We start from the raw sequence: 24,423 nt of genomic DNA on the forward strand, positions 1-24,423 counted from the left end.
AATAAAATGACGTTTTACTGAAGGAATGTGCCAAGGGGGGTTGTTACCCTGTCGCGCATTGGTTTACTCCCTTGCGTAAAGGACAGCAGGCTACCTTCCAGGAATCCGGTGCCCTGCGGTTATACAACGGGGACGGATTTCCCCTGGCAGTTCCTGGGAATGTAAACGTAGCGGGATGAGGCTAGTTCACACACGGTAGTGCCTATTCCTCCTTTTCACATCGCACCAAACGCGGCGCTTTACCGCGGAGTCTTTAACGTGTCATCACCTAGACGGGGCCAGCCTCAGGCAGCTGAAACTGGGTGTCATGGAAGGGCAGCAAATTTAACTGACTTAAGGAAAATTGTATCTCTGCTGCCAGGGAAACGGAAAGGTACAGTGGTACCTCAGGTTAAGTACTTAATTCGTTCCGGAGGTCCGTTCTTAACCTGAAACTGTTCTTAACCTGAAGCACCACTTTAGCTAATGGGGCCTCCCGCTGCTGCCGCGCCGCCGGAGCACGGTTTCTGTTCTCATCCTGAAGCAAAGTTCTTAACCCGAGGTACTATTTCTGGATTAGTGGAGTCTGTAACCTGAAGCGTATGTAACCTGAAGCGTATGTAACCCGAGGTACCACTGTATTTCTGTCCAGGATGCCCAAATTACTTGGCTGGCCTGGCTGTACGTGTGTGCTATTTTGCTGTTTGGCGTAGGGCAGCGAGGTGTCTTCTTGCGCGGTCCTTGTGAACAAGGAATCAGCTGAGCTTACCCAGCGAAGCCAGGCACCTGCTCTTTGGGGATTTTCTGTTTCGACCAATCTAAATTTAAAAATGTGGCTGGCCAAGGCCAGAGTGTTTTGGTTAGAGCAGCATTGTTTGACGGGTCTTCCCTTCCCTTCCTAGCCCTGCAGAAGGGGCGCTCCGAAGGATGCACCGGAATGCTAAGCATTCCAAGTTTATGGCAACGCATCGGGCTTTCGGCCGCCAGGAGGCGCTCGTTGAACATCTTCAAGCTCTTGGTTGCCGTCAGTTTGGTACTAAAAGGCCTTCGGAAAGCCAGAGGCTCCGTGCAGTGCGCCCCCTGCCGGCTAGTTCTCTTGGCAATGTCTGCTTTCGGCGAGGATTCCATTAAGGATGGATGGGGCGAGGGCACCGCTGCGGGTGCGACAAAGGGAGGTATTTGGGAGAAAGAACTTCGCTCCTTGCTATCCTTTCCTTTCACCTCGAACAATGGCTGAGGAGATTCAGCTTAGATACATCAGCCTGCGCGCTGGCAACCCTTGCTGCCCCACCCACTGGGGTTTTGCCTGAGTATAAACTCGGTGGAAATGCCCTTATGCGGGATCTCGTGATTCCAGCGAGGGGTTAGGCTGGGAATTCAGGATTCTGCTTTCCAGGGTTTTCCTGGAGACTCCAGCCTCATTTGCAAAGCAGCCAACGTCAGCACTTCGTCCCTCTGCTAAACATCTGTCCATGCGAAAATCCGTTTTCAAAAAACAAAACAAAACCCAGGTTTCCAGACACCCACTCCACCCTCGATATTTATGTCTGCAACATCTCATTTGGAAATGCCATCGACTCAGTTTGCAACATCCCATTATAGGGGGTTAAATCCCGACTTCCCAATTTGCAGTTTATTATTATTTTTATATATTCCTCTACTTAGAGGTTTTGGCCTTGGAGCATGTGTTACCAGTTAGAGAAATATCAAAATAATGAATGACAAATTCCGAATTCTGAGGCCATGAATCACAAGCTGGAGAGTCCAGACTGAGTAAACGAGGGCCATGGAGATTCCTCACGGATCACCCAAGCAAATACATTTCATTTAGGAATTATAAAACTTCAGTCCTATACCCGCCTGCCCATTGAGCTCAATGGGACTTCTGATTAGATACGTCTAGACTAGCATTGCACTGTAATTATTCCCCCTCCCATAACAGTGTCATAAAAATGGATAAGAGAGACTTTGTTCATCCTCAAGTTGTTCAAAAGCACCCCGTTAACTCCGTTCCTCATGGAAAGCAAAAGCAAAAAATGAATTAAAAAAAATCAAACAAACAATACCCTAGGAAAGCACCTAAAAATCATGACACGAAGGGAGCACGAATTTTTCTGGATTCCCCAGCTGGATAAAATATAGGAAGCCAAGACTGGTCAGGCATGAACGGTGAATTCACCAGGAGCTTTTTAAAAACAAAAAATATGTATTCATTAATGGCCTGAAAAAGGAAGTAAGAATGTGACAAGATTTGCAGGTTATCAGGTCATTTAAAGCAGCTAAAGCAGCTAAATCTAAAGCAGACTGAGGCGGTGGTCTTATCTGGTACCTGGAAGTAAGTCCCGTTGACATCAGTGGTGCTTACTTCTGAGTAGACACGCGTGGGCTTGCACTGCAAAGACCAGTCGCCCTCGGTGCTAAGGAACGCAAGCAACGAAACAGCAGATGGGATTTAATGCTACTTGGGAGGAGGAGAGATGGCCAAAGAACATAATAAAATCTAAAAATGAAGGCAAGGCGTCGTTGATTTCAGTAGGTTTTACACAAGGTCTTGAGGGTTCGGGAAGTAATTGCACTTATGAAGAGCCAGCTTCATACACCCTGTGAGTGTGGAGATGTTATCCAGCATTTCATCCCAGTCCTAAAAAAAATCTTGTTTTTCTTCCTATGGAAAATGTGCTTAGGATCGCAGACCCCTCCACTGTGTTGGGAGGTAAGTGGAACGCAGCGCCTAGCGCACCTTTGTTCCCCAACAAGTGTAATGGGAACCTGACTGAGGTGGCAGATGAGAGCCCCGCTGAAAACAGTGGCACTTCCTTCTGAATAAACACGCGGCCACAATCGCCCCTTGAAACGACAACAGCCAGGAGCCACCATTCTGGGGAGATCCGTCGAAATGTCGGTCCAAGAGACTGTAGCTCCCCAGCCCAAAGAATAAACATCACGTTAGAGTTCCGAGCGCGGGTAGTGCGTTCAGTCTACTGCAGCGGAAACAACAAAGAGCCCTGTCCTTTCCTTGAAGAGGACAAGACTTGAGAGTGGCATTTGCTTTCCTGCGCGTCACTTCGTCGGATGCGCGACGGCCGGGTTATCTAATGTACAATGGGTCTTTCTTAGTGCAGAAGAGCAAAGGGGCCGTTGAAAAGAAGATCACCTTCATACCATTACGCCTCGAGCCCTGAATAGTATATTTCTGCTCTCCCAGTTGATTTTAAGGCGGTAAAGAGAAGCTCAATCAGAATTATTTGGTCACAAGCAAAGGTTTAAACACTTCATCTTTGAAAAAAAGAAGAGAACAAAGGAAGGATGTGTCTTAACCGCACAAACCAGGAATACCTGAAAAGAAACTGCCCCATTTATATCCGAAGGCATCAAGCTTGAAACAGATCTGATCGTTGCTTCTCGCAAGGCCCAGTTTTAGACTATGGAAACTTGAGCTATTAGGCACCCCTTGCCTTAAACATTAGAGTCTCTCAAGGGAACGTTTGCTGATAATTCCTATGTTAAATGTATGTATTTATATTACAGGGCATCAGGCTTACAGGACGTAAAACAGTGGTTCAGGCTGCGTACAGGCCATATATTAAAAACCCATTCTGCAAGAGTCCTGGGGATCCTGTAGTTTATCCCCCCACCCACTGAGCTACAGTTCCCAGCACCCTTGGCAAACTACAGTTCGCATGGTTCTTTAAAAGAGAGTTTCCCAGGTGAGCCGTGCCTTGAAAGGAACCACTTTTTAATTTTTCTTTGGGTCTGATGCGTAGCATTTCTGATATTGCTTACATTTACAGAGGCCAGCCGTGATGGGAATACCCCCCCTCCTCTCACCGCCCCCTCCTTTGAAAGCGCTTCCTGGCGCATCTGGCTCTGGACACTGTCAAAGACAGGCTACTGGGCTCGATGACCCCCTCAGGCTACTGTTGTGAATTTGGAAAGTTCTTCAGTAGTGTCAACTTGAGCATAAATACTCTTGAACGAGGAGAGGAAATTGTCCATGTCCACCGTTATTTTCTTGCAAACCAAGGGCCCAGCCTAAGTTCCCCCCCCTCCACCGCCCCAAGATCTAATCTATTTCTCCGGTAGTCTTTTGTCAGCGCCAGGACTAAGTTCTTCCATCTTCGTGATTCCAAACAGCAATTTTACGCAGCACATCTACCATCCTGAACCCTTTAAAGCTCAAAGCCGTTTTCCCCAACCCCAAGTCCAACTGGGCATCTCCGAAGGCAGAGTTGCACGCACAGCTCGCACATCCCGAGAGCATGTTCGCACAAGCAGGACTTGGATCATTTGGAGACATTCTGATTTCATGAGAAGGTCGCTCTCCTGAGATCAAGGACAAGTTGTCCATCAGTGGATATTTCTGCGGTGGGATAAAGGCGATACAAAAACCGCGCGCGGGTTTGCTCAAAAGCTTTATGGGGCCGCGATCTTACACAGACTTACTTGGGAGTGTAAGCCTCAAGGGGCTCACTTCCAAATTAGGAGGCGCAGAATCCGGCACGGCTGGGGTGAGATCCGAAACTCTCGGAGATTTCATTCACAACCAGCGAATCTTACGACTTAAATAAAAACCCTCTGCAGTGTAAAACAACAACTATTATTTCCAGCGTGCACACACAACGACAGTTCTTCTAGTGAACACCGGGAAAGTGCAAAGAGCCAGTTGGACACACCATCTGGGAGCTCTTCGCATACCAAGGAAACCCAGAGGAGGACTGAGGCTAACCCTCCCCTATAAATGTTTAAAACTCGGCTTGGAGATCGCTCGCAGGGCTCCAATCTATCGAGGTCCGCAAGGCTGACCACAGAAGAAATGTGACGGACTTCACCGAGAAACAGCAGCTCCCGGGAGGCAATAATTCGAGCCGGTCTCCTTGCCAAACCGACCTGGCCTTTTGCTCTCCCGCTAAGACAACTGAAGAGTTTGAGGGCGGATGGGCTGTGTGTGTTTGTGTTCTGCATCCCTTTTGTTTTACCCGGGTTTTCCTTTCCAGGAAAGGAACGAGACTCAGACATAAAGAAGGATTGCATTGCTTAAATGGGTTACTCTGCTTAAAATATATATTCCCGCACTCTGGGACTAAGCACTTCCAAGCCGGGACAAATCCCGTGGCGCGCGGTCCCGGGCGACCGGGATCAGCTCTTGGCCAAATGCTCGAGCAATATGCATTTCTTTGGCAGTAAAGTCGCCCTTTCTGGACTCGGTTTCCACCGCAGCGCGAAGCACGAGATCGCAGTCCTGCAACCTCGGGCACGTTTACTCGCAAGTCACTTCGGCGGTGCAGAAACAGGGCGCGGAAACAGCCCAAGTGAAGACGCCGCGCGTAGTTTGAGAGAGAGAGAGGGGGAGAGAAAGACCCTTCAGTCAAAGAGGGGTTTCAGCTGGATTAATAAATGGCCCTGTGACACCCCTTCTCTCTTAGCCCCCCACCCCGCAAATGCAAAAAACTCCGATTCAAAGGGAAGCGCCTCCCGCCTGCCCTCTGGCTCATCCCTAAGCAAACGGTTTGAGAACCTGTCTCTCTCCCTCCCACAGTCCATCGCCCATTAGCCCCGGCCAGCGTGTCTAGCGGTAAGGAGCAGATGGAGTTGGAGACCTACAACATGTGGAGGGTCACAGGATCCCCAGTCCGTTGCGGGATGGGTGGGGGAGATTCCCTTGGCCGGGGTAAGGCCCCTCCACCGAAAACGTAGCAGAAGGGAGCGAGATCTCCTCTCCCGTCGGGGAGATGCCGCGTTACCCATAGATGAAAACCAGCCTCCCGGGAACGAGTCACCCGCGCTGCGTCCGGGCTCGGATTCTTTCCCCTTTTTCCCTCCCGGGAGCGCCGGGACTTCCTCCTTTCGTCCTCTCCAGTCTCAGCACCGAAGGCAGAGGCTGGCAGTGGGGTAGGTGGGGTGGAGATGGGCACCCCTGCTCCCCTCCAGCCCCCAGATTTTTTACTGTCCAGAGCCAAAGGCCGGCGGAAAAGATTGTGTGAAGGGAGAGACAGAGCCCTGCTTACCTACCCATCTCTCGGGCTACTCTTGCGCGAGGTTTCCGCGTCGGGGCTGGGGAGAGACGAGGCAACGACGGTCAGGGGGTTCCCGTTATTCGCCTCCGGTTGGGGCTGCTCTTGCCATGCCACCTTTTTGTAGCGAGACTGTTAGCAACGGCGGCGGCGGCGACCGGAGGCCTCCTACCCGGCAGTTGGAGAGAAGGAAGCCCGGTGCGCGCGCGGAGGGGGGGGGGAGGCCAATCCCCTCCCCATCTCCCCCTTCCCCCTCCCTCCGGATGCGCGCAGGCCCCCTCCGGGAGCTGGCCTGGCCCCTCGGGGAACCCGTGCCGAGAGGGTTAACCCCGGAGCGACTCCCCTTTACCTTTGCGAGAGCGAAAATGTCCGCAGGCGGCGGCTCTTCCAGGGGCGGCGCTGGCGAACAAGGCGTCTTGGCACCGGCCCCGGGGAAGGCTGGTCAGGGGCGTGAGCTCCCCTCTCCCACCAGCACCAAAACATTGGGGGGCAGGGGAAAAAAGGCAGCTTCGCCCCCACGCTTTGCACTCCGGACAATTAGCCGCCCGCGACTGGCTGTGCCCGGCGCGGGACTTAATTCGGGGAGCCCCCCTCGGCCTCGGCCCAGCATGCCCTGCCCCAGCGCTGGCCCTCCCGGCTTCCTGGCCCTCTTGGCCCCTGGACTAGCGCTGCTGGCTCACCTCTCGCTCCCCTCGCAGGCCGGGGTGAGGCGCCTTCCCGCCGGGACTGGCCCGCAGGGCGCCCCGGGCCGGACGCTCATCCTCCTGGACGTGAGCGCCAGGAGCCCCCTCCGCGTCACCAGCGAGAACTTCCTCTCGCTGCAGCTGGATCCCTCCATCCTCCACGACGGCTGGCTGGACTTCCTCAGGTAAGGAGGGGCGGCAGCGGCTCCCCGGCCTTCCCCACCCCACGGGCTCGCTCCCCTCCTGCCAGCCCGCCTCGGCGCCCCCCTCCGCCCTGCCGCGCGCTACCCCAGCGCGCCCTTTGCGCTCCGCGCGTCCCCCCTCCACGGCCTCGCCGAGCCGCGGCTGGGACGCGAGGAGGAGGCCGGGCCATGGTTCCTATTAAGATGCACATGTTTGCAATGGAGAAAGCATCTCGGAAAGGCTGGCGGGAGGGGGGGGGGAGAGAAATGCTGGCGCTTGCCTTAGCCCCACCGCCCGCGCCCGGTTCTGGAGCGGGTTTCAGCCCCGAGAGGGCGAATCTGAAGCTGATAACCGTCGATGTCCCAGGGGGCGGTCACTCCAGGGCTTCTTGGGTCAGGAGAACCGCTCCCCTACGCGATTAACGGGGCCCTGATGCGAGAGAGTCCGAAGGAATCCCCCCAGAGCCCGCGCGATGCCCTCCAGCCGGTCCGCGAGGAAAGGGAGAGGGGCGTCCCAGGGTCGCGTCGCTGCCCGTCGGGAGAGCGCAAGCTCCAGGTCTCCTTTCTCAGCCGCATCTCTCCCGGCTGCCTCCGGAGGGCTGGAGAAGATGCCCCGTCGTCCCTCTGGGCGGTCTTCCGTGGGGCGAGGGGTGGCTTTCCGGCCCTTTGGCGACGGCAGCCGGTGCGGGAGCCCTCCTTTGCTTCTCCGGGCAGCCTCCTCTTTCCCTTCGGGGCCTTTGACGGCCTGACGGGCTAGCGGCGCCCTCCGTGTGCACCGGGGGAGGCGCTATGGCGGCGCTCCGAGCCCGGGTTGCCTCTCGGGTCGGGCCCTGGGCTGCGCAGGATCCGTCCTCTCTCACGCAGCTCCTTGTCCACGCAGCTCCCGGCGTCTGGTGACCCTGGCCCGTGGCCTGGCGCCCGCCTTCCTCCGCTTCGCCGGCAAGAGGACCGACTTCTTGCAGTTCCAGAACGTGAAGAACCCGGCCAAGAGCCGAGGCGGACCCGGACCCGACTACTACCTCAAGAACTACGAGGACGGTGAGGCTGCGGAAGCGCAGGCAGGGGCCAAGCAGGGGAGAGGGCTGCGGCGGGGAAAGAGGGGCGAGGCGGCGATCCCGCTATTCCCTGGACGGGACGGACATGGGGGGATGCGATCCTAGAGACGGAGGAAGGATACTCACTCTGCAGACCCCGGCAAACCCTTCCATTATCAGTGATTGGGCGATGGGGAGGAGAGGCAGGCTCTTCTTAAGGGGGAAAGGGGGCTTATCACTTCGAGCTAGTGATAAGGATAAGGAGATGGCCCTTAGTGAACTGGGGCCAAAGTAAGTTCTCTGCTTATTAGGGTCTTTTTGCTGCCAGCAGTGGCTGAGCCCATGCAGGTGACTTTAAAACAACTCACACATTTACACCTGACTTGTGATTAAAAGCCCTCCTATGCTGCTTGGCAGGATGGTAAAGATGCCTAAGGCTCCCAAGCAGGGCGGCAGCGAGGGTCAGATAATTTGGTCCCTGGTATCTTATGCAAGAAGCAGTTCAGGTGGTGATGGGCTGCTACCCCAGACCCAAACAATACCTTCCTTGCAGATGTGCACCTGCTTCTGTGGCAGCATGTTTGGAGTGTGGCTCCAGAGAGTGTTGAGGACCTCAAGGCATATATGCTGGGATGGTTGCATGACACAGCCTGGCGTTTCTGATGGTGCATTGGGAAGGCTTGTGCCATTAACCCTTTTGCTCTGTGTGTATTTTGCAAGAGAGCTAAAAGTGGTTGCTAAACTGTGTCCACGGGTTGTATTTCACTAAGCTTTACTCATAATAGACTCCTTGAAATTGATGGACATCAATTAACACATGACTAGCGTAGGTGTGTTAATTTTAATGGGTCTACTCTGTGTAAAAGTTAGTTGAATGTCACCCTATAGGTCCATGTGTGAGAAGAGCAATTTGGTATTCAACTGGTGGTTCAGGACCCACATTAGGTTGCATCCTGATTTATGGTAAATACATAGTTTTTTTTGGGGGGGGTGTTTTTTAAGGGTCACCAAATTCATGTTTGGGTAAAAGATGGGCTGAGGGTCTGAAAAATTTGAAGACTAGGGGGAAAGGCAGAGGAGAAGATTCCACCTGTAAGAATGCAGGAGTAGCTTTGCTGAATCAGACCAGACACCCAGCTAATCCCCACTCTCTCCACAGCAGTAGTTGCAAGGCAGGGAGGAGAAAACCACCTCCTCTTGTTTACCTGGTAATTGGAGATACATTACCTATAAAGAGGAATGTTTGGTTTTTAATCTAGCATGGCCAATGAAATCATCTTTACCCATGAACTAGCTTAATTCACTTTTAACAGTGGACTCCTACCTAAATTTACCCAGAAGTTCCACTTGGTTCCGTGGTGCTTACTCTCAGATAAGCGGGTCTAGGACTGCAGCCTAAAGTGGTTGCTATCAATTATGCTATCAATTATGCCATTTGCCTGTCCTCTGCTTACTGCCAGTTGTTACACCAGGCACAACTGGTGGGCAAAACTAAAAGCAAAATACATGGAAGTACAAATTACACTTTGTGAGTGTGTGATTTAGGCAGAAATCCAGAATATGCAAATATCAAGATAAAAAATGGAAAGTAATAATCTAAACAAAAACCTCATGGTTACCGTGCAACAAAGGTTGGTCATACAAAGTGAAGACATGGTGTCTCAAAATCTACCAGAATCCACAACCCTCCAAAATCTACCCCTCGGACATGGTGTGGCAAACTCTCCACAAGGATTTATTTATATTTAGACCATTTCATAATTAATTGTATATTTAACATTTCTTCTACTGTGGGATTGTGGCTGGATCAATCTTTAACAAAACACTTTGAGTTTAAGAGATTTAACATACAAAGAGGTAAACAGTGCATCTTTCCCCAGGAACACAGGCAATTTCAATGGATTAGTCAGCTTGTTGAGAGAGACATAGAATAGTGTAGGACACAGTAACCCAAGGAAACAAGGGTAGATGGAGATGCTTCCTTGCCTGATCCTTCCCTGCCACCCATGGTATAGTTGGTGCTGTGATTTGTGCACTGATCTCTCCCACCTTTATCCTCTGGCTGAGATTACGATATTCCCTCATCCTTCATTTTTATCTTGGAGATTGCAGGGTACTTTACCTTGGAGGCACCCGCGCAAAGGGATAGGGAGCACAAAAATATTGGGGAGAGTGTGGAAGGGGCAAGGTGCATTTTGGGATGGGGAGAGCTTTGTCCCACATGCTATATTTCTTAAAGAAAAAATATGGTATATTTCATATACATTCAGGTTGTCATCAACGTCTTTTCTCTGGTGTGAGTCCGTTGATTTTGATGGAGTTTAGTTTTCCTGTAAGCATGCTTGGGGACTGTAGCCTTATTTTAATTTCTAGTGTATGATCCAGTTACAATTTGTATGTAAAAAGTGCATTTTCTTCAAGCAGCTGTTGGACTCTACCAATGAGGTGGTGCAAGGCTAAGCTGCTTGTTTCCCCTCCCTGGTGATAACTATAGTACTTAAAGGCAGAAAATCTGAACTGCGCACATATCCCACCTTTAAAGGACATTATTTCCCCCAAAGAGTCCTGGGAACTTTAGTTTATCCTACACAGAACAACAGTTCCCAGCGTCTTTAACAAACTACAGTTCCCAGGATTCTTTGTGGGAGATAATGTGCTTTAAATGTATGATGAATATGCATCCTTTGGTTTTTAACGCCTGGTGGTTTTCAAGAACCTGCAACCAGTCTGGGCAAATGGAATGCATGCCAGCATTTCTGGTGAAGCTGAGTATTTCCGGTGAAGATGAGCAACACAGTAAGGGGCAGTTTTGGGCCTGTCTGATGCTAGAAAGGCCTGGCTCCATGTTACAAGACTCTGCTCTTTCTCTTAGCAGGAGCCTTCCCATGGCTTCCTTCCCCATCCACTCCTTTGCCACTTCTTGAACTCAATAATTCAAGCTGTGTGTGTGTGTGTGTGTGTGTGTGTGTGTGTGTGTGAGAGAGAGAGAGAGAGAGAGAGAGAGAGAGAGAGAGAGAGAGATATTCTCTGCCACCACTACCAACTTAGAAGTGGTATATGAATACTAAGGGCTATGCATTAGATCAGTAATTCTTACAGAAACCATATACAGCAGACACACAACTACAGCAGGTCCTGCTCATTTTGTTAGCTGAACTGAATTTATAACTGGATCAGAAATGAAGGAGAACATTCACACAACACCTCTAGACACCTCCTTTTACAGCACACATTTTCTCTCCTTTACTTACTCAGCTCAGGGTGCTTCTGCTCCACTTCCTGACAATTTGGGAAAAATATCAGTCTCTACTTCTTTCTTCCTGTTTCAGGGGTGAACCTTGGGAGTGAGGAAAGACACAGGGCATTTTCTTAACAGTAGTAAACTTCTTGTTCAATGCTTTAGTATCTGCTTAGAGTCAAGACTTCATGTCTGTAGCTGAAATAAATGCTGGTAAACACATAGGGCTGAAAAGGTTTTCCATGAATGCCCAGTTTTCTCAGTTAACCTTTGGCTTGTTAGAAGCAGCTTTTCCAGCAAAGTATATTTGCTTCTTATCATTTAACCATTGATCTTACTCTCAAATTTTCCACCCCATTTGTAAACTGAGCTGAAATCCCATAATGTTTGTGAAGTTTGACTTGCTGCCACAAAAAAGACTACACTGGAGTAGTGCCACAATGGTAACATAAGGTCTGCCCTCACACATTTTTCTAGTGCTGCAATCCTGTAAATACTTAATTTAGGAACAAGCCCCAAGAAGAACACAGTTGTACAGGATTGGACTGCAAAGTCCAAGTGGTTGAGTTTATTATTTCACAAGCCTAAATCGTTATATGAACATTATGTCCCTTTTCTAAATACTGATTTCAACTTAACTTCTTCCTTCTAAGCAATATATGTAGAATGGCCATTTTTCTTGGGATTTATTATTTTCAGCAGGGCTGAAAGCTGCAATGACTAATTGCTAATTAAGCAATTAAATCAGAACCACTCCCCATCAAAGGGAATTCCTGGCAGCTGAAGACTTTGATGTAAACCATCCATGTGCCCTTCTTGACTTAGGAATGCCGTAATGATCACCCTAACAATAAATTAATAGTATGTAATATTTGGATAGGAGTATTATCTTGAAATACACTCAAAAGTCCATCTGCCTGTAATATTTATTTACATACATTGCTCTGGGAATTAACTTTCTTATTTTTGAAAAACAGTAATATGTTTTAATATTTCTATTCATCAAAGTTTTTAAGCCTTTCTTCTTGCCTAGACAGATGACCTGGTTGAAGCCTCTGCAACTTCCCATATGTTTTGGGCTCCGTTTTCCTCACCGCTAGCCAGAAGATCCAGTGATAAGGGATTATGCTAGCTGCAATTCAGAATATCTGAAAGGCACCAGGCTGAGGAAGGCTGGTCTAGACTTCTGTTGCATAAGTACTGAGATTTGGTGTGTGGACATTTTGGCTCACACTCTTCATTGCTGTGATACACTGGCTTGCACTGTACAAGATGACATGCTAACTGGATTAAATTAGTGAAGGGTAAATGCAATCTCTGGTGTGAACTCACAATTTATTAAAAATTGGAGGTATCGAGGGGGACATATTGGCATATTCAGGTTATAACTACTCAGTTTAAAGCCACAATCCTATGCAAACTTAGGAAATGTAAGAAGCTACCTTAGTTTACATCAGACCTAGCTGATAATTTCTGACCCCCAACCTTTTTTGAGCTCTGGGGCACATTTGCAAAATCTAAGCAACTATTGCAGACACTGCAAAATGACTGTTTCACAGAAGAAGAACTGCAGATGCTTAGAACACACCCAACCCTGACCAAAAACCCGGCATAACACCTACATGCTCCAAAACAAAGAAGACAGACCCCCCCAAAAAGCAGCTGAGCCCCACAAACACTGACAAGAAAAAGGCAAAAAACCAACCTATCCAACTCTCAATTTAAAAACTACACAAATTAGAACCTTGGAGAGGCAGGGAAACCTTGGTGCATGCCCAAGTGAGTGTCTGAGGATGCCACGGTGCTCACAAGCACCTCATAGGGGACCCCAGACCCACAACGATTAGCAGTGGCTCTGCATCATTTCAGGCAGGAATCTGTCCCAGCCCTATTTGGAGATGCTGGGGAATTTAACTCTTTTCCTTTCCCACTGAGCTATGGCCTCTTCCTTACATGGGTATAAGCTTCATTCAGTAAGAGTGGTATTTACTTCCAAGTAAACATCTACAGAAGGGATGGGACCCCAGTTTGAGCCCCACATTGGGCAAAAAGATTCCTGCATTTCAGGAAGTTAGACAAGGGGACCCTTGTGCAGTGGCGTAGCGTGGGTTGTCAGCACCCGGGGCAAGGCAAGTAATTTGCGCCCCCTAACCCGTGGATTTGCGCCCCCTAACCCTAACCCCCAGATGTTGCGCCCGGTGCGGCCTGCACCCCCCACGCTACGCCACTGCCCTTGTGGTCCCTTCCAGCTCTGTGATTGTACTTTATAATGTGATCATGAGACATCCAGAAAGTATAAAACAATGCAGCTACATAAGAACATGAATCATTCCCCAAATATAATACGGATTGTCCTTGAATCTTCCTGCCACATTTGCCATCCTCCCCTGCAACTCCAGTGTGGCCCGTCACACCCTTTGAGAACCACTGCCTTAAAGGAACAGCATAATCCACACTTGCCGATTCTCAGTATTAACCAAAAAATGCATCACTCAAATCTAAATTTAGAGATGCAAATGTATATCATTTTAAGTTCATAGACTTTTAGGATGAGTGTCCTTTTAACAGAGACTATGCAACCTTTGGTATTAAGATGATAACCTCTGGTCTGGAGAAAAACAAATGAGGAACCAGACTTTTAATTCCAAAGGAAAGTAACAAGATCCACGTGCGTGCACACACACCCCTTTCAGCCTTTCTTTGGCTGCATGACCCAGGAGGCTGTTAGCTGAAGATTTTCCATAAGTCATTACTGAGGAAGCCAATTAATCCCAGACAGACCTCAGCGGGTAGGTCGGCAACAGAGAGGATGCCTCATAGAGATCTTGCCTGCCTGGACAAGAGGCTTCCAGCCCCAGTTCCTTTCTTTCATCCTATGGCTTCTTTTTGATGCAGATACCTCAGTCAGAAAGGGTGATACAAACCTGAGATTCTCTTTGCAGGCACGGATAAAGTTCCCCCACCCCCCCGCATCCTGCTTCACCTATACGTACTTCTGCCTGTTCCCTCTCTCCTTCCCACCCAAACTTGCTTTGTTGAGGCCACTGCAGTTTAAAAGCTAAAGGAGAAACTGCTCATCGGTAGCATAAAACTTCTCTGACCAAGAGCTGTGGTTGGTTCACACTAAACATTTGCAGAAATAAGTGTTCGCTCAGCCCAAAGGTCAATATTTCAACAAGTTGTGGTAGGGAACTTACACTTATTAAATGTCTTCGCCCAGGTTTCTTTGCTGTTGAGTGACTGCGGCCTTTTGTTTCTTCCATTTTTCCCTCCTGGCAATAAAGTTGAAATGTAGCAGCCCTTCAAAATGAAGTTTCTCATAGAAGTTGTAACCACAGGTCTTAACTTTTCATCACTTAAATGTGGAACAGAACCATTGCAAATGGGGGAAGGAGGGAGGGGACACATGTGGTGTGTATCAGAGATCAGTGTAAATCAGAAAGGTGTGGTGAGGGGGATTTCCTGCCCACAGGCCCAGTGTTCTTACTGGCTCCCCTGCACAGGCTCTTGGAATTGCAGACAGGACCTTCTTCCCACAGAGTGTTACAGAGAACCGTTCTTTTTTGTGGGCGAGGGGAGGCAAAGATCCTTGCAGCACCCTCAAGACAAACTGGCTGGCCATGGCATGGATGCATGTGACGAGGAGATCCGTATTTGCAACAACATCTGACCTAACGTACAGACTGTGTTCTGCAAACATGGGTCTGTTGCTGGCTGCTCTGGAAATGCCTTCTGCTTCCCTTCAGATAATAGTGGAAATGTATGAAGGGGAAATGCACACCTTCCCTTCTGTACAATGCTTTGCATTGTCCTGGCCACTATTGCAAATACTTCTGCACCTTCAGATCAATCATTGTTAAACCATGTCAAGTACCACATTTTTCTTGAGTAGGAATAGTTTTGTTGGCTTGCTTTCTTGGAGCACTGCCTGCCATTATGGAACTAACTTTTGTTTCCCAATTTTCAGACAACAGGTGTAAAAATAACAAAAAGCCTCGTGGCTCAATGTAGATGAACAAATGTCACGTTTAAGGGGCCAGAAGGCTCTTAGGGCTCTTCTAGATGAACTGTTTATTGAGCATTCATTCCAATCTGCTTGTGTGGAGGTTATATGATGTTGTGCCAAGGGATTGCACATGACGTGTGATGCTAATTATTTCCCCCCAAGAGTTAAATGATAACTAATCAGAGGCAGCTACAGGAGAGCTATGAGATTCAGGTGAGGGTCAGATGCCTTGTCAATCCCAGCAGGTATATAAGAAGACGACGCGGCCTGCCCAGGCCACAGAATGCATGTGCAGACTGCTGGAGATCCAGAATGCATGTGCAGACTGCTGGAGATCCAGACACAGGGAAAGGAATGTCCAGCTTTTGTGGCCATTTATAATCTTGTCTTTTCCCCCAGACAACCATCTCTTGCCCATTCTGCTAGTTCCTGAGGCTTGTTTGGTGGCAACATGGGGGAGAGACTTCTCAGTGGTGGTGCCCTAGTTTGGAACATCCTCCCTGCAGAGATATGACTGCCACTGATGCTGATCTTTTGGCGCCAGCTAAAGACTTGGCTGTTTGCCCAGGCCTTCATTGGAGTTAAATGTCAGACTGATGGTTGTGATTATTCTGATTATAATTTATTGGCCTGGGCAAGCCGGGTCGGCCATTTATATACCTGCTGGGATTGACAAAGCATCTGACCCTCACCTGAATCTCATAGCTCTCCTGTAGCTGCCTCTGATTAATTATCATTTAACTCTTGGGGGGGAAATAATTAGCATCACACATCATGTGCATGGAAGTTGCTGAACCTGTTAACCAACTAGAAGGATTACTGTTAATAGCATCAGTTTTCCTATAACTTGATATCACTAGATAGTTTTTATGAACTGCAAAAGCATTTTTAGTTTGCTTTCTGTTGCCACCCTGGAACTTTTCTTTATTAGAGCCACTTGGTTTTGTAAGATTCCTTGCAAATGAAGGAAAACAACTTTTCTGCTTGTATATGTTGATAATATAATTTTGGTTACTGAGGACAAACAAGAATGTACAAAAACAAGATTGGGTGCAGGCCTGGCCAGGACATAGGCGTCCTGACTGTGACAAAGGTGACCTGTGTGCTTGCTTGATTAACAGCTGTTGGGAACTTCAAGGTCCCTGCTCTCACTTCTTATGGTCTTTGTTTTTTTTTTTTTTTGTTGTCTTTTTATAATAAATTTTTATTAGTTTTCCATAAATAAAGAAGAGACAAAACAAAAACATAAACATAAACAAACAGAAACATGACTTCCCCATACCACCCCTTTTCTGCATTCTTGTTTCAAGATTTTTCAGCAACCCTCTGAACATAACTTAAATATATTTCATGTATTTGACTTCAGCTAATTATTAATACAACTGTAGTTCTTTATCTCTTGTAACTCTGAGCCCCTAATTTTCCAAATTACAACAGTTTTTAAGATAAACTTTAAATTTGTTCCAATCTTCATCCACCGCCTCTTTCCCCCGGTCTCGAATTCTGCCAGTCATCTCTGCCAGTCCCATATAGTCGATCACCTTCGTCTGCCATTCTTCCAACGTGGGTAAATCTTGCGTCTTCCAATACTTTGCTAGGAGAATTCTTGCTGCTGTAGTGGCATACATAAAAAATGTCCTATCCTTCTTTGGCACCATTTGGCCCACCATACCCAAGAGAAAGGCCTCTGGTTTTTTAACAAACGTTCTCTTCAGAACTTTTTTTATTTCATTATAGATCATTTCCCAGAAAGCCTTAATCCTCGGGCAGGTCCACCAAAGGTGATAGAAGGTTCCCTCCGTTTCACTACACTTCCAACACTTGTTGTTGGGCAAATGATAGATCTTCGCTAACTTAGCAGGAGTCATGTACCACCTGTAGATCATTTTCATAATGTTTTCTTTTAAGGCATTGCATGCCGTAAATTTAACACCAGTGGTCACTTCTTATGGTCTTTGTACTGGACCTGGAGACTCCAATAGAGAGCATTCCATGTCAAGAAGGAGGGCAAGTGGGCACTCTATCAAATGACAGGGCAGGAGTTACATGGAGCAGGGCCTTTTCACTGGTGGTGCCCATTGTACACCTTGCTCTTCCCAGACCTGCACTCTTTTGGCCAGTATTTTGGAGCTTTATAATTTAGGAAGACTTTGGAAGAAGTGGTTGACAAGTCTTATCAGCTGCTGACGTATGAGCGGATTTTATTTGCTGCTATTCTATGCTTCTGGTGCACCAGGGTTTACACCAGCATAATAGAGTTGGCCAGGATACCAGAAGGGATACAATTTACGAGCTTTCTCCATTATCTGCACAGCAGGGGGTGTTCAGTCAATAGTGCAAAGGCTGAGCTGAAGAATTCCCTGCTGGTTACCTCCTTTCAGCAATAGGGGTCACTGTTTGGTAGTACCCAATTGGTTAGCTGTCAGATTCTAGAGCTTCCTATTGGTGGCTCTTAGGTAATTCACAAAATACAGAGTCCATTCATAAAGCACAATGTTCATTCATAAAGCAGTAACATAAATCTCCATTGCTACATATTGGGTGTATATTTCAGCAGTTGAACATACAAGTTTATGGCCATGCTGTAGTGTAGGGCTTATGCGACTGTGAATAAAAGGTGGCTGGGGTCATTGTCTCGGGGTTTGGGGGGAAAGATGTGACAAAACTGATTTCCAATAAGTGCCCCCCTTTATTTCCATAACAAGTCCTTGAGTCTGTACTCTGAATGGTGACACCAGGGACCTAGAAGGTACCGGGCTTGTCAGTCCAACCCCTGCACAGTCTCATCAGTGCTGACCTTAAGGCAATTGGAGCAATTGGGCCAAATTGGGCCTCGCGGGCCACTCCTAAGGGGGCCCCTGCACCAGGGCAATCTAGATGGATTTTATTTATATCCATAAGATTTTGCAGACTTGGGCTGTGAACTGGGGCCCTACAAAAAAAAGATTCAAGTTGAGCCCCACTGCTTCAAATTGGGCCCCACTGGCTAGCCCTGAGTTTAATAGTTGCTGGGCCTGAGTTGCCCTGCCCTTGCATGAAGTCTTGGGTTTGCAATTTTGGGAGAGGGGAGACTGCGGCACTGGGGAGCGGGCAGGCTGGTGAGGCCCCCTAGACTTAGAGGCCTGAGTTGCCCTGCCCTCGCATGAAGTCTGGGGTTTGCAATTTTGGGAGAGGGGAGACTGCACTGGGGAGTGGGAGGGCTGGCGAGGCCCCCTAGATTTAGAAACCCTAGGCTTCAGCCTACTTAGCCTATATATAAATCTGGCACGGATAGGTACCGGATAGGTAGTTTGTCTAGCTTTTGCTGGACAGTTCTTACATTAGTGAACTTGTGCTACCTTCAGAAATTGAATAGTGCAACTAACTAGGCAAAAAAGAACAGAGGAAAGACACAATAAATTGTAGTGTAAAAGGAGGGTCAAGTGCTGCCTTTCACATCAACTGCTTGTGACAATTCTTGGTTTTGCAATAAGCAAATTGTGTCTACTTTGGTTTCTTATATGTTGGTTATTTTTAGTTTAGCTTAAGTTGCCCTATTAGCATATCAGAAGAAATGGCTGAACTAAGAAATCCTTAAAGAATGAAGAAGCCCAACATTGTATGTGCTTTAAAGGCAATTTAGTGGTGAGTATAGTAGAGAGATTATAGTTTTAGGACTTGACTTAGTCTGGTCCAAAAAACCTTCTTGTCATTGCATGATTAATTCAACTTTCTGAGCCTTTGAGTCTGCTCAGGAACAGACACATTTACCAGAACAAATACATCCTCCCTGCCCCCATGGCTCCACCCAATTAACAGCTTTTCATTATGGTAGTTAGCATAAATCCCCTTGGGGTAAAATACTCACCTTATCTGATTTTATGCCAAGACCCAGACACCCTAGTCACCGAATACTTCTAAAAACTTGGCCAGAGAGCTGAGAGAAATCACAGAAGCCATTTTAATGACCATGACCTTTTTAACTAGCTATTTTCAAAGCTTTACAGCTTTCCATTTACTGGCTCTCTTGTCTGATGACCAAGAGACAGTGGGTTTGATCCCTACAGGATGTCTCACTCTCCAGTGTCGCCCTGCCTCACTTATTTCCATACGTGTTGGGGTTTGTTTGTTTTTTGTCAAACAGAAGGTACAATTAAAGTTTCTTTTAAAATTCATTTGGGATTAGTCTGAAAAGTTTAAACAAAGCCCCCCTCAATGTAATTTTTGGGCAATGGCTATGTGGTGGGCATTCTAGCTCTTGGGAAATATTCACTCAGGTCTTTAGGCATCCCAAAGGAATGCAGGGCTCCACCCACAGAAGAAAGCCCTTTCTGTGGACTCACATGCTCCCTCTGTCTCATACATACCAGTTTACCATACATACCATACATACTCTGTCCCTTGATACCAGTTTAGAGAAGGCTGATGGATGGGGTGTGAGATGTACTAATCTCTGCTGGAATTTCTCCTCCCACTGCAGAGGGGATCTCCCTCTGGGAAATTATTTGGGATGCTTTGAACCCAGAGTGCAGAGGGCACTCTTCTGCCATGGCTGGAATGGGACAGAATTTCCAAACTCCCCTGGTCTGTGCCTTATTGTGAAGGCGGGAGCTTTCTAACCTACCCTGGGCTGATATGCCGAGATAACATAGAGTGGCTGGAGCATGCTGCCTACAGAAGGCCTCCTTGTGCCTCTGCACTATGGTGTGAGGAGTCCTTTACTTTGCTTTTCCAGTCCCCAAACTCTGGATTTTGGGTCCTGCAGTCAGCCGCAGCTCACCCACCTGCCACACGGGTGTGCTCCCTTCATACTGCATCCATCTGTGAGTCTGCTGTATCAAGGACTGCACACTGGATGGTTGCACATAGTCATGATTCAACATTCACAGCAAGGACCTGGTGATCCATAGCTGTATTGCAACCAAGTCCAACAGTTCTAGGCAGAGCTCAACCCACCAAGCCAACCCCCATCTTTCATATGAGATCTTGGGCTAATTCTTTGTCAGTATTTGCACACTTAGGTAGGAGCAAGTCCCACTGACAATAGTGAGACTTATTCCCAAGTAAACATGCACACATTTGGCTAAAGGGCAAACCAGCTAAGAGTCTGGTTTCCTGGAAGAACAGTTAAGTAGTTTTAACTCGTTAAACAAAGTGATGGGATGAGAGCAGACAAAATGGGTGGGATTATTGTGTCCTTTTTCTTATCCAGCTTCATATTCTGTTCCCCCCTATATTTCTTGTTCCTAGTTCCTTCCTTCTACCATCTCAGCTGGCTTTTACCCTCCTTGGGAGGAATTGTGAGCTATAAATCCAATAAATAAAAATAATAAATTTTCCCCTCTGTTGGCAGTCATAATTATAATTGCTCAGAATGGGGGGTGGGGTAAGGGTGGTGGAGAAGCCCCAAACAATAATGAATTGGGCTATCAGATGTTGGGAAATCAGGAAAGTTAACTTATTGGATTAAAGACAGGAAAAAACCTAGGAGGAGTTGGCAGGATGGATGATTTTGATAATAAAAAAACTATTATAGGAACAATACAGTTTTACTGCATATTGGTGTTTGTTTATGGATATGGAAAATTTCAGTAACATAAGCAGATTGTTGTATTCAGGCTAATGATTAACTATTAATTTAAATAATTAAGAAATTTATATTAGTTGGAATTTGTGAAAATCGTATTTACGGTATATGGTTGAATAATTGAATTTTAAGTAAGTAAGTGAAATTGCTCCTGAAGGGATATGGTGACAGCATCAGCATTGCTTGATTTGCTTGATTCCACCACCAATATATTGGGTAGTGGCACCTACAGAGGTCTCTGTAGGCTGGTTCCAGCCCATGGGCCACTGGTTCCTATCCCTGGCTTAAACAAACCACAGATCCTTGAATTCAAACATCATGGAAGATTGGGGTCAGTTTAAAACCAGAAGTGGATGTTTCCTGTTTCCTTCTCTGATGCATGAAAAGGTAAGGGGCACCAGCCTGAGACTTGTTGCAGCTCATTCACATAATAGGAAACTGTGGCTTCCCGTAGTGTCTGAGCCAGCATGATGTAGTGGTTAAGAGTGGTGGACTTGTAATCTGGTGAACCAGGTTCGCTTCCCCCCTCCTCCACATGCAGCTGCTGGGTGACCTTGGGCTAGTCACACTTTTCTGAAGTCTCTCAGCCTCACTCACCTCACAGAGTGTTTGTTGTGGGGGAGGAAGGGAAAGAAGAAGAGTTTAGATTTGATATCCTGCTTTATCACTACCCGAAGGAGTCTCAAAGCGACTAACATTCTCCAAAGGAGATTGTTGGCCACTTTGAGATTCCTTAAGGGGAGTGAAAGGCAGGATACCAAGTCCAAACTCTTCTGAACTTGGCTACCAAATAAGCTGAGTTGAGATTTGAACCAAGGATTTCCTGGCTCCCTGGTTATATGCTTAGTTACTGCAGCATTCCAATTGTCTTCCCTGAAATGGGTCCACCATTAGAATTGAATATAACCTTTATTTTAAAAGAAAGTATAGACTGGACTCAATTAAGTTAGGCACACCTTTCTCAACCTTGGGTCCCCAGATATTGCTGGACTACAACTACCATCATTCTTAGCTAGCAGGGCAAGTGGTGAGGGATGGTGGAATTAGTAGTTCAACAACATCCGGGGACCCAAGGTTGAGAAAGACTGGGTTAGACAGTGCTCATGAGTCCCAATTTTGTGAAACGGGAATGATAATCAGCCTATCTTACAGGTTTTCTACTGGGCATGCTGAAGGTAAACAAGGAACAGGAACAGCCTCTTGAAATGGAGCAACAAATGGTGCCCTCTATAAGTCAATGAGCAGAGTACCAAAAGCTAGACAAGTTATTTTGGCACCTGAGGCAGAAATTCTCACAGGTGTCTCTTCCCATCCCTGGTAGTAATGTGTTATCTATCTATCATCTATCATCTATCTATATCTATCTATCTATCTATCTATCTATCTATCTATCTATCTATCTATCTATCTATCATCTATCTATCTATCATCTATCTATCTATCTATCTATCATCTATCTATCATCATCTATCTCTCTATCTCTCTATCTAATCTCTCTCTCTCATCTATCTCAATTTGGTGGCCTTTCATGACACCCATAATCAGATACTTGAAGTGGACACTTCAGTCTGACTCAGCTACACACTTATCTTGCATGATTTATAGATACAGTGGTACCTCCGGTTACGAACTTAATTCGTTCTGGAGGTCCATTTGTAACCTGAAACTGTTCTTAACATGAGGTGTGCTTTCGCTAATGGCGTCTTCCACTGCCACTGCGCCGCTGGTGTGTGACTTCCACTCGCATCCCTGGGCAAAGTTTGCAACCAGGAGCATCTACTTCTGGGTTAGTGGAGCTCGTAACCCGAAGCATTTGTAAGGAGGACGGTACGTAACATGAGGTTCCGCTGTACACTAGAATATGTGTGCTGTTCCATATGCCCATGTCATATCTGTTTATTTACATGAAACTTAAAGGATTAAATGATACTGGGTGAGACAAGGAGGAAGGGAGAAAAATATCTCAGCTAGTTGCCTAGCAACTAGACCACATGATTTTTGTCCCCTCTCTTCTCTTAACTTCATGAGCAGATGAATAAGGAGTGTGTGTGTAAAAGTGATGCCCTTCATGCATAATGGGAAGTGTGCTGGTTTTGGGTTCATGCACGCAGAATGAGGGCTGGCATAAAACATAATTTTAATCTGCAGAGTCAATCAACAAATTTGTACAGCTGTTTCAGGGCCACCTCTATTTCAGCAGCCTGATGTCACCTTATGAAGGCATGCCCAGAAATTATCAATTTTTAAGAAAGGGCTGACCATGGTGCACCAAATAAGGGAATGTTTTTAAATTGCCATCTATCACTGCAGGGAGGAGGTCCTCTCACTCACTTACTGGTGGTGGGTAGCCCCCTGCCTGCCATTAAATTCTCTTCCTGAGCAGGCTAGCTGGTAGCATTGAGAGGTTCATCAGCAATTATTCCGGGAAGAATGTAAAAATATGGCTGTTGGCAAAACCCTAGCTGCGCATAGAAACCTTGCCTTCAGATAGCCTCCAGTCTGTGACTTTTGTGATGAGCATGGGACTGAGACAGCACTGATTGGCATTTGGTCATAAATTCTTACAGCTTGACAGGCACTCTTTTATTCCATTAATTTGTGGTCTTTTACAAGCATTGATCATGAAGTGCTGGTGACATGATGACTATAGAACCTAATGGGAAGTTGTGAGACCACTCTTGAGTGATTCCACTTAGTCCTGCAAGGTCTCTGAAATGCTGATAGGAAGCTGCTCATCTATTCACTGATACCTTTCCTGTGATGTCCTGCAGGGGTCATCCTGTTCTATTTCCCAGTTATAAGTCAAGACAGGTAGCCATATTTATCTGCTGCAACAGAACCAACAGAATCCTGTGGCACTCTGCAGCCTAAGAAATTATCATGGCCTAAGCTTTCAGGTAACTAGGGCCCACTTCCTCACTTGGTAGATACACACAGAGAGACACACACAGACCTGAACAGAGGGGAAAATATTTTAATACTAGAACCAAAATGCAAAAGGTATCAATAAGTCTTTTACATTTCTAGGCAGAGTCAAATGTATACACGCTAACAACAAAGTGACCCATTTACAACAGTGCATCTCATGTTAACAGGTTTTTCATTATTATGCCAATGGAACACCTAAATGCCCCATCTCATCTGAGCCCAAATTTGCTAATAAACTCTAGTTCAGTAGTTTTATGCTGCAGGCAGCCTTATTCTTCAGTTGTATCTGAAGTGCCTTGGCAAATCTCTCTCTCTCTCTCTCTCTCTCTCTCTCTCTCTCACACACACACACACACACACACACACACACACACACAGCCCTTCATCAAAATATCTCAGGGCGATTGAAATATTCTCCCACCAGTTTCTGTATTTTAAAATGTCAGATTTCTAGCCATTTATACTCTTACATAACTCTTACATTACTCTGGTTTTTGTTTAGCAGCAGCAGCAAGACTCTGTTGGTTGGCTATAGCATGAATCCCACTGGGAGATGTGTACATGACTAAGCCCCTGTTGGTATGACTGATGTTGTGAGGTTCTGACATGGTGCAAAAACATGAGGTTGTCAATGGCCATGTGCTGTTGTGTTTGGCTTGGTGACTCAGAACTTGTGCAGGATTGGTCCAAGCAAAACTTCTCATTAGAAAGAAGGCATGAATGGTGAATGAAAATGCTGGCCGTCAGGGGTCTGAAGCCTATAGAGACATGAGATGCTGAGGAAGATTGACTGGAA

The 24,423-nt window shown here is 47.0% G+C and overlaps 1 protein-coding gene across 3 annotated transcripts in view; it reads left to right on the forward strand.

The window, feature by feature from the left end:
• Positions 1 to 3,603: 3,603 nt before the first annotated feature.
• HPSE2 (heparanase 2 (inactive)) overlaps positions 3,604 to 24,423 on the forward strand; it is a 113,744-nt gene continuing 92,924 nt past the window's right edge. The window contains exons 1-2 of one of the 3 annotated variants that reach the window (XM_028730598.2): positions 3,604 to 6,858; positions 7,736 to 7,893. In XM_028730598.2, coding sequence (XP_028586431.2) covers positions 6,101 to 6,858; positions 7,736 to 7,893 — 916 coding nt within the window. In that variant the 5' untranslated portion in view covers positions 3,604 to 6,100. The remainder of the gene's footprint in view (positions 6,859 to 7,735; positions 7,894 to 24,423) is intronic. The other 2 variants (XM_028730600.2, XM_028730597.2) reach the window with 2 other exon arrangements.

This window comes from Podarcis muralis, chromosome 6 (genome assembly GCF_964188315.1).
Source record: "Podarcis muralis chromosome 6, rPodMur119.hap1.1, whole genome shotgun sequence".
NCBI classification, from domain to species: domain Eukaryota; kingdom Metazoa; phylum Chordata; class Lepidosauria; order Squamata; family Lacertidae; genus Podarcis; species Podarcis muralis.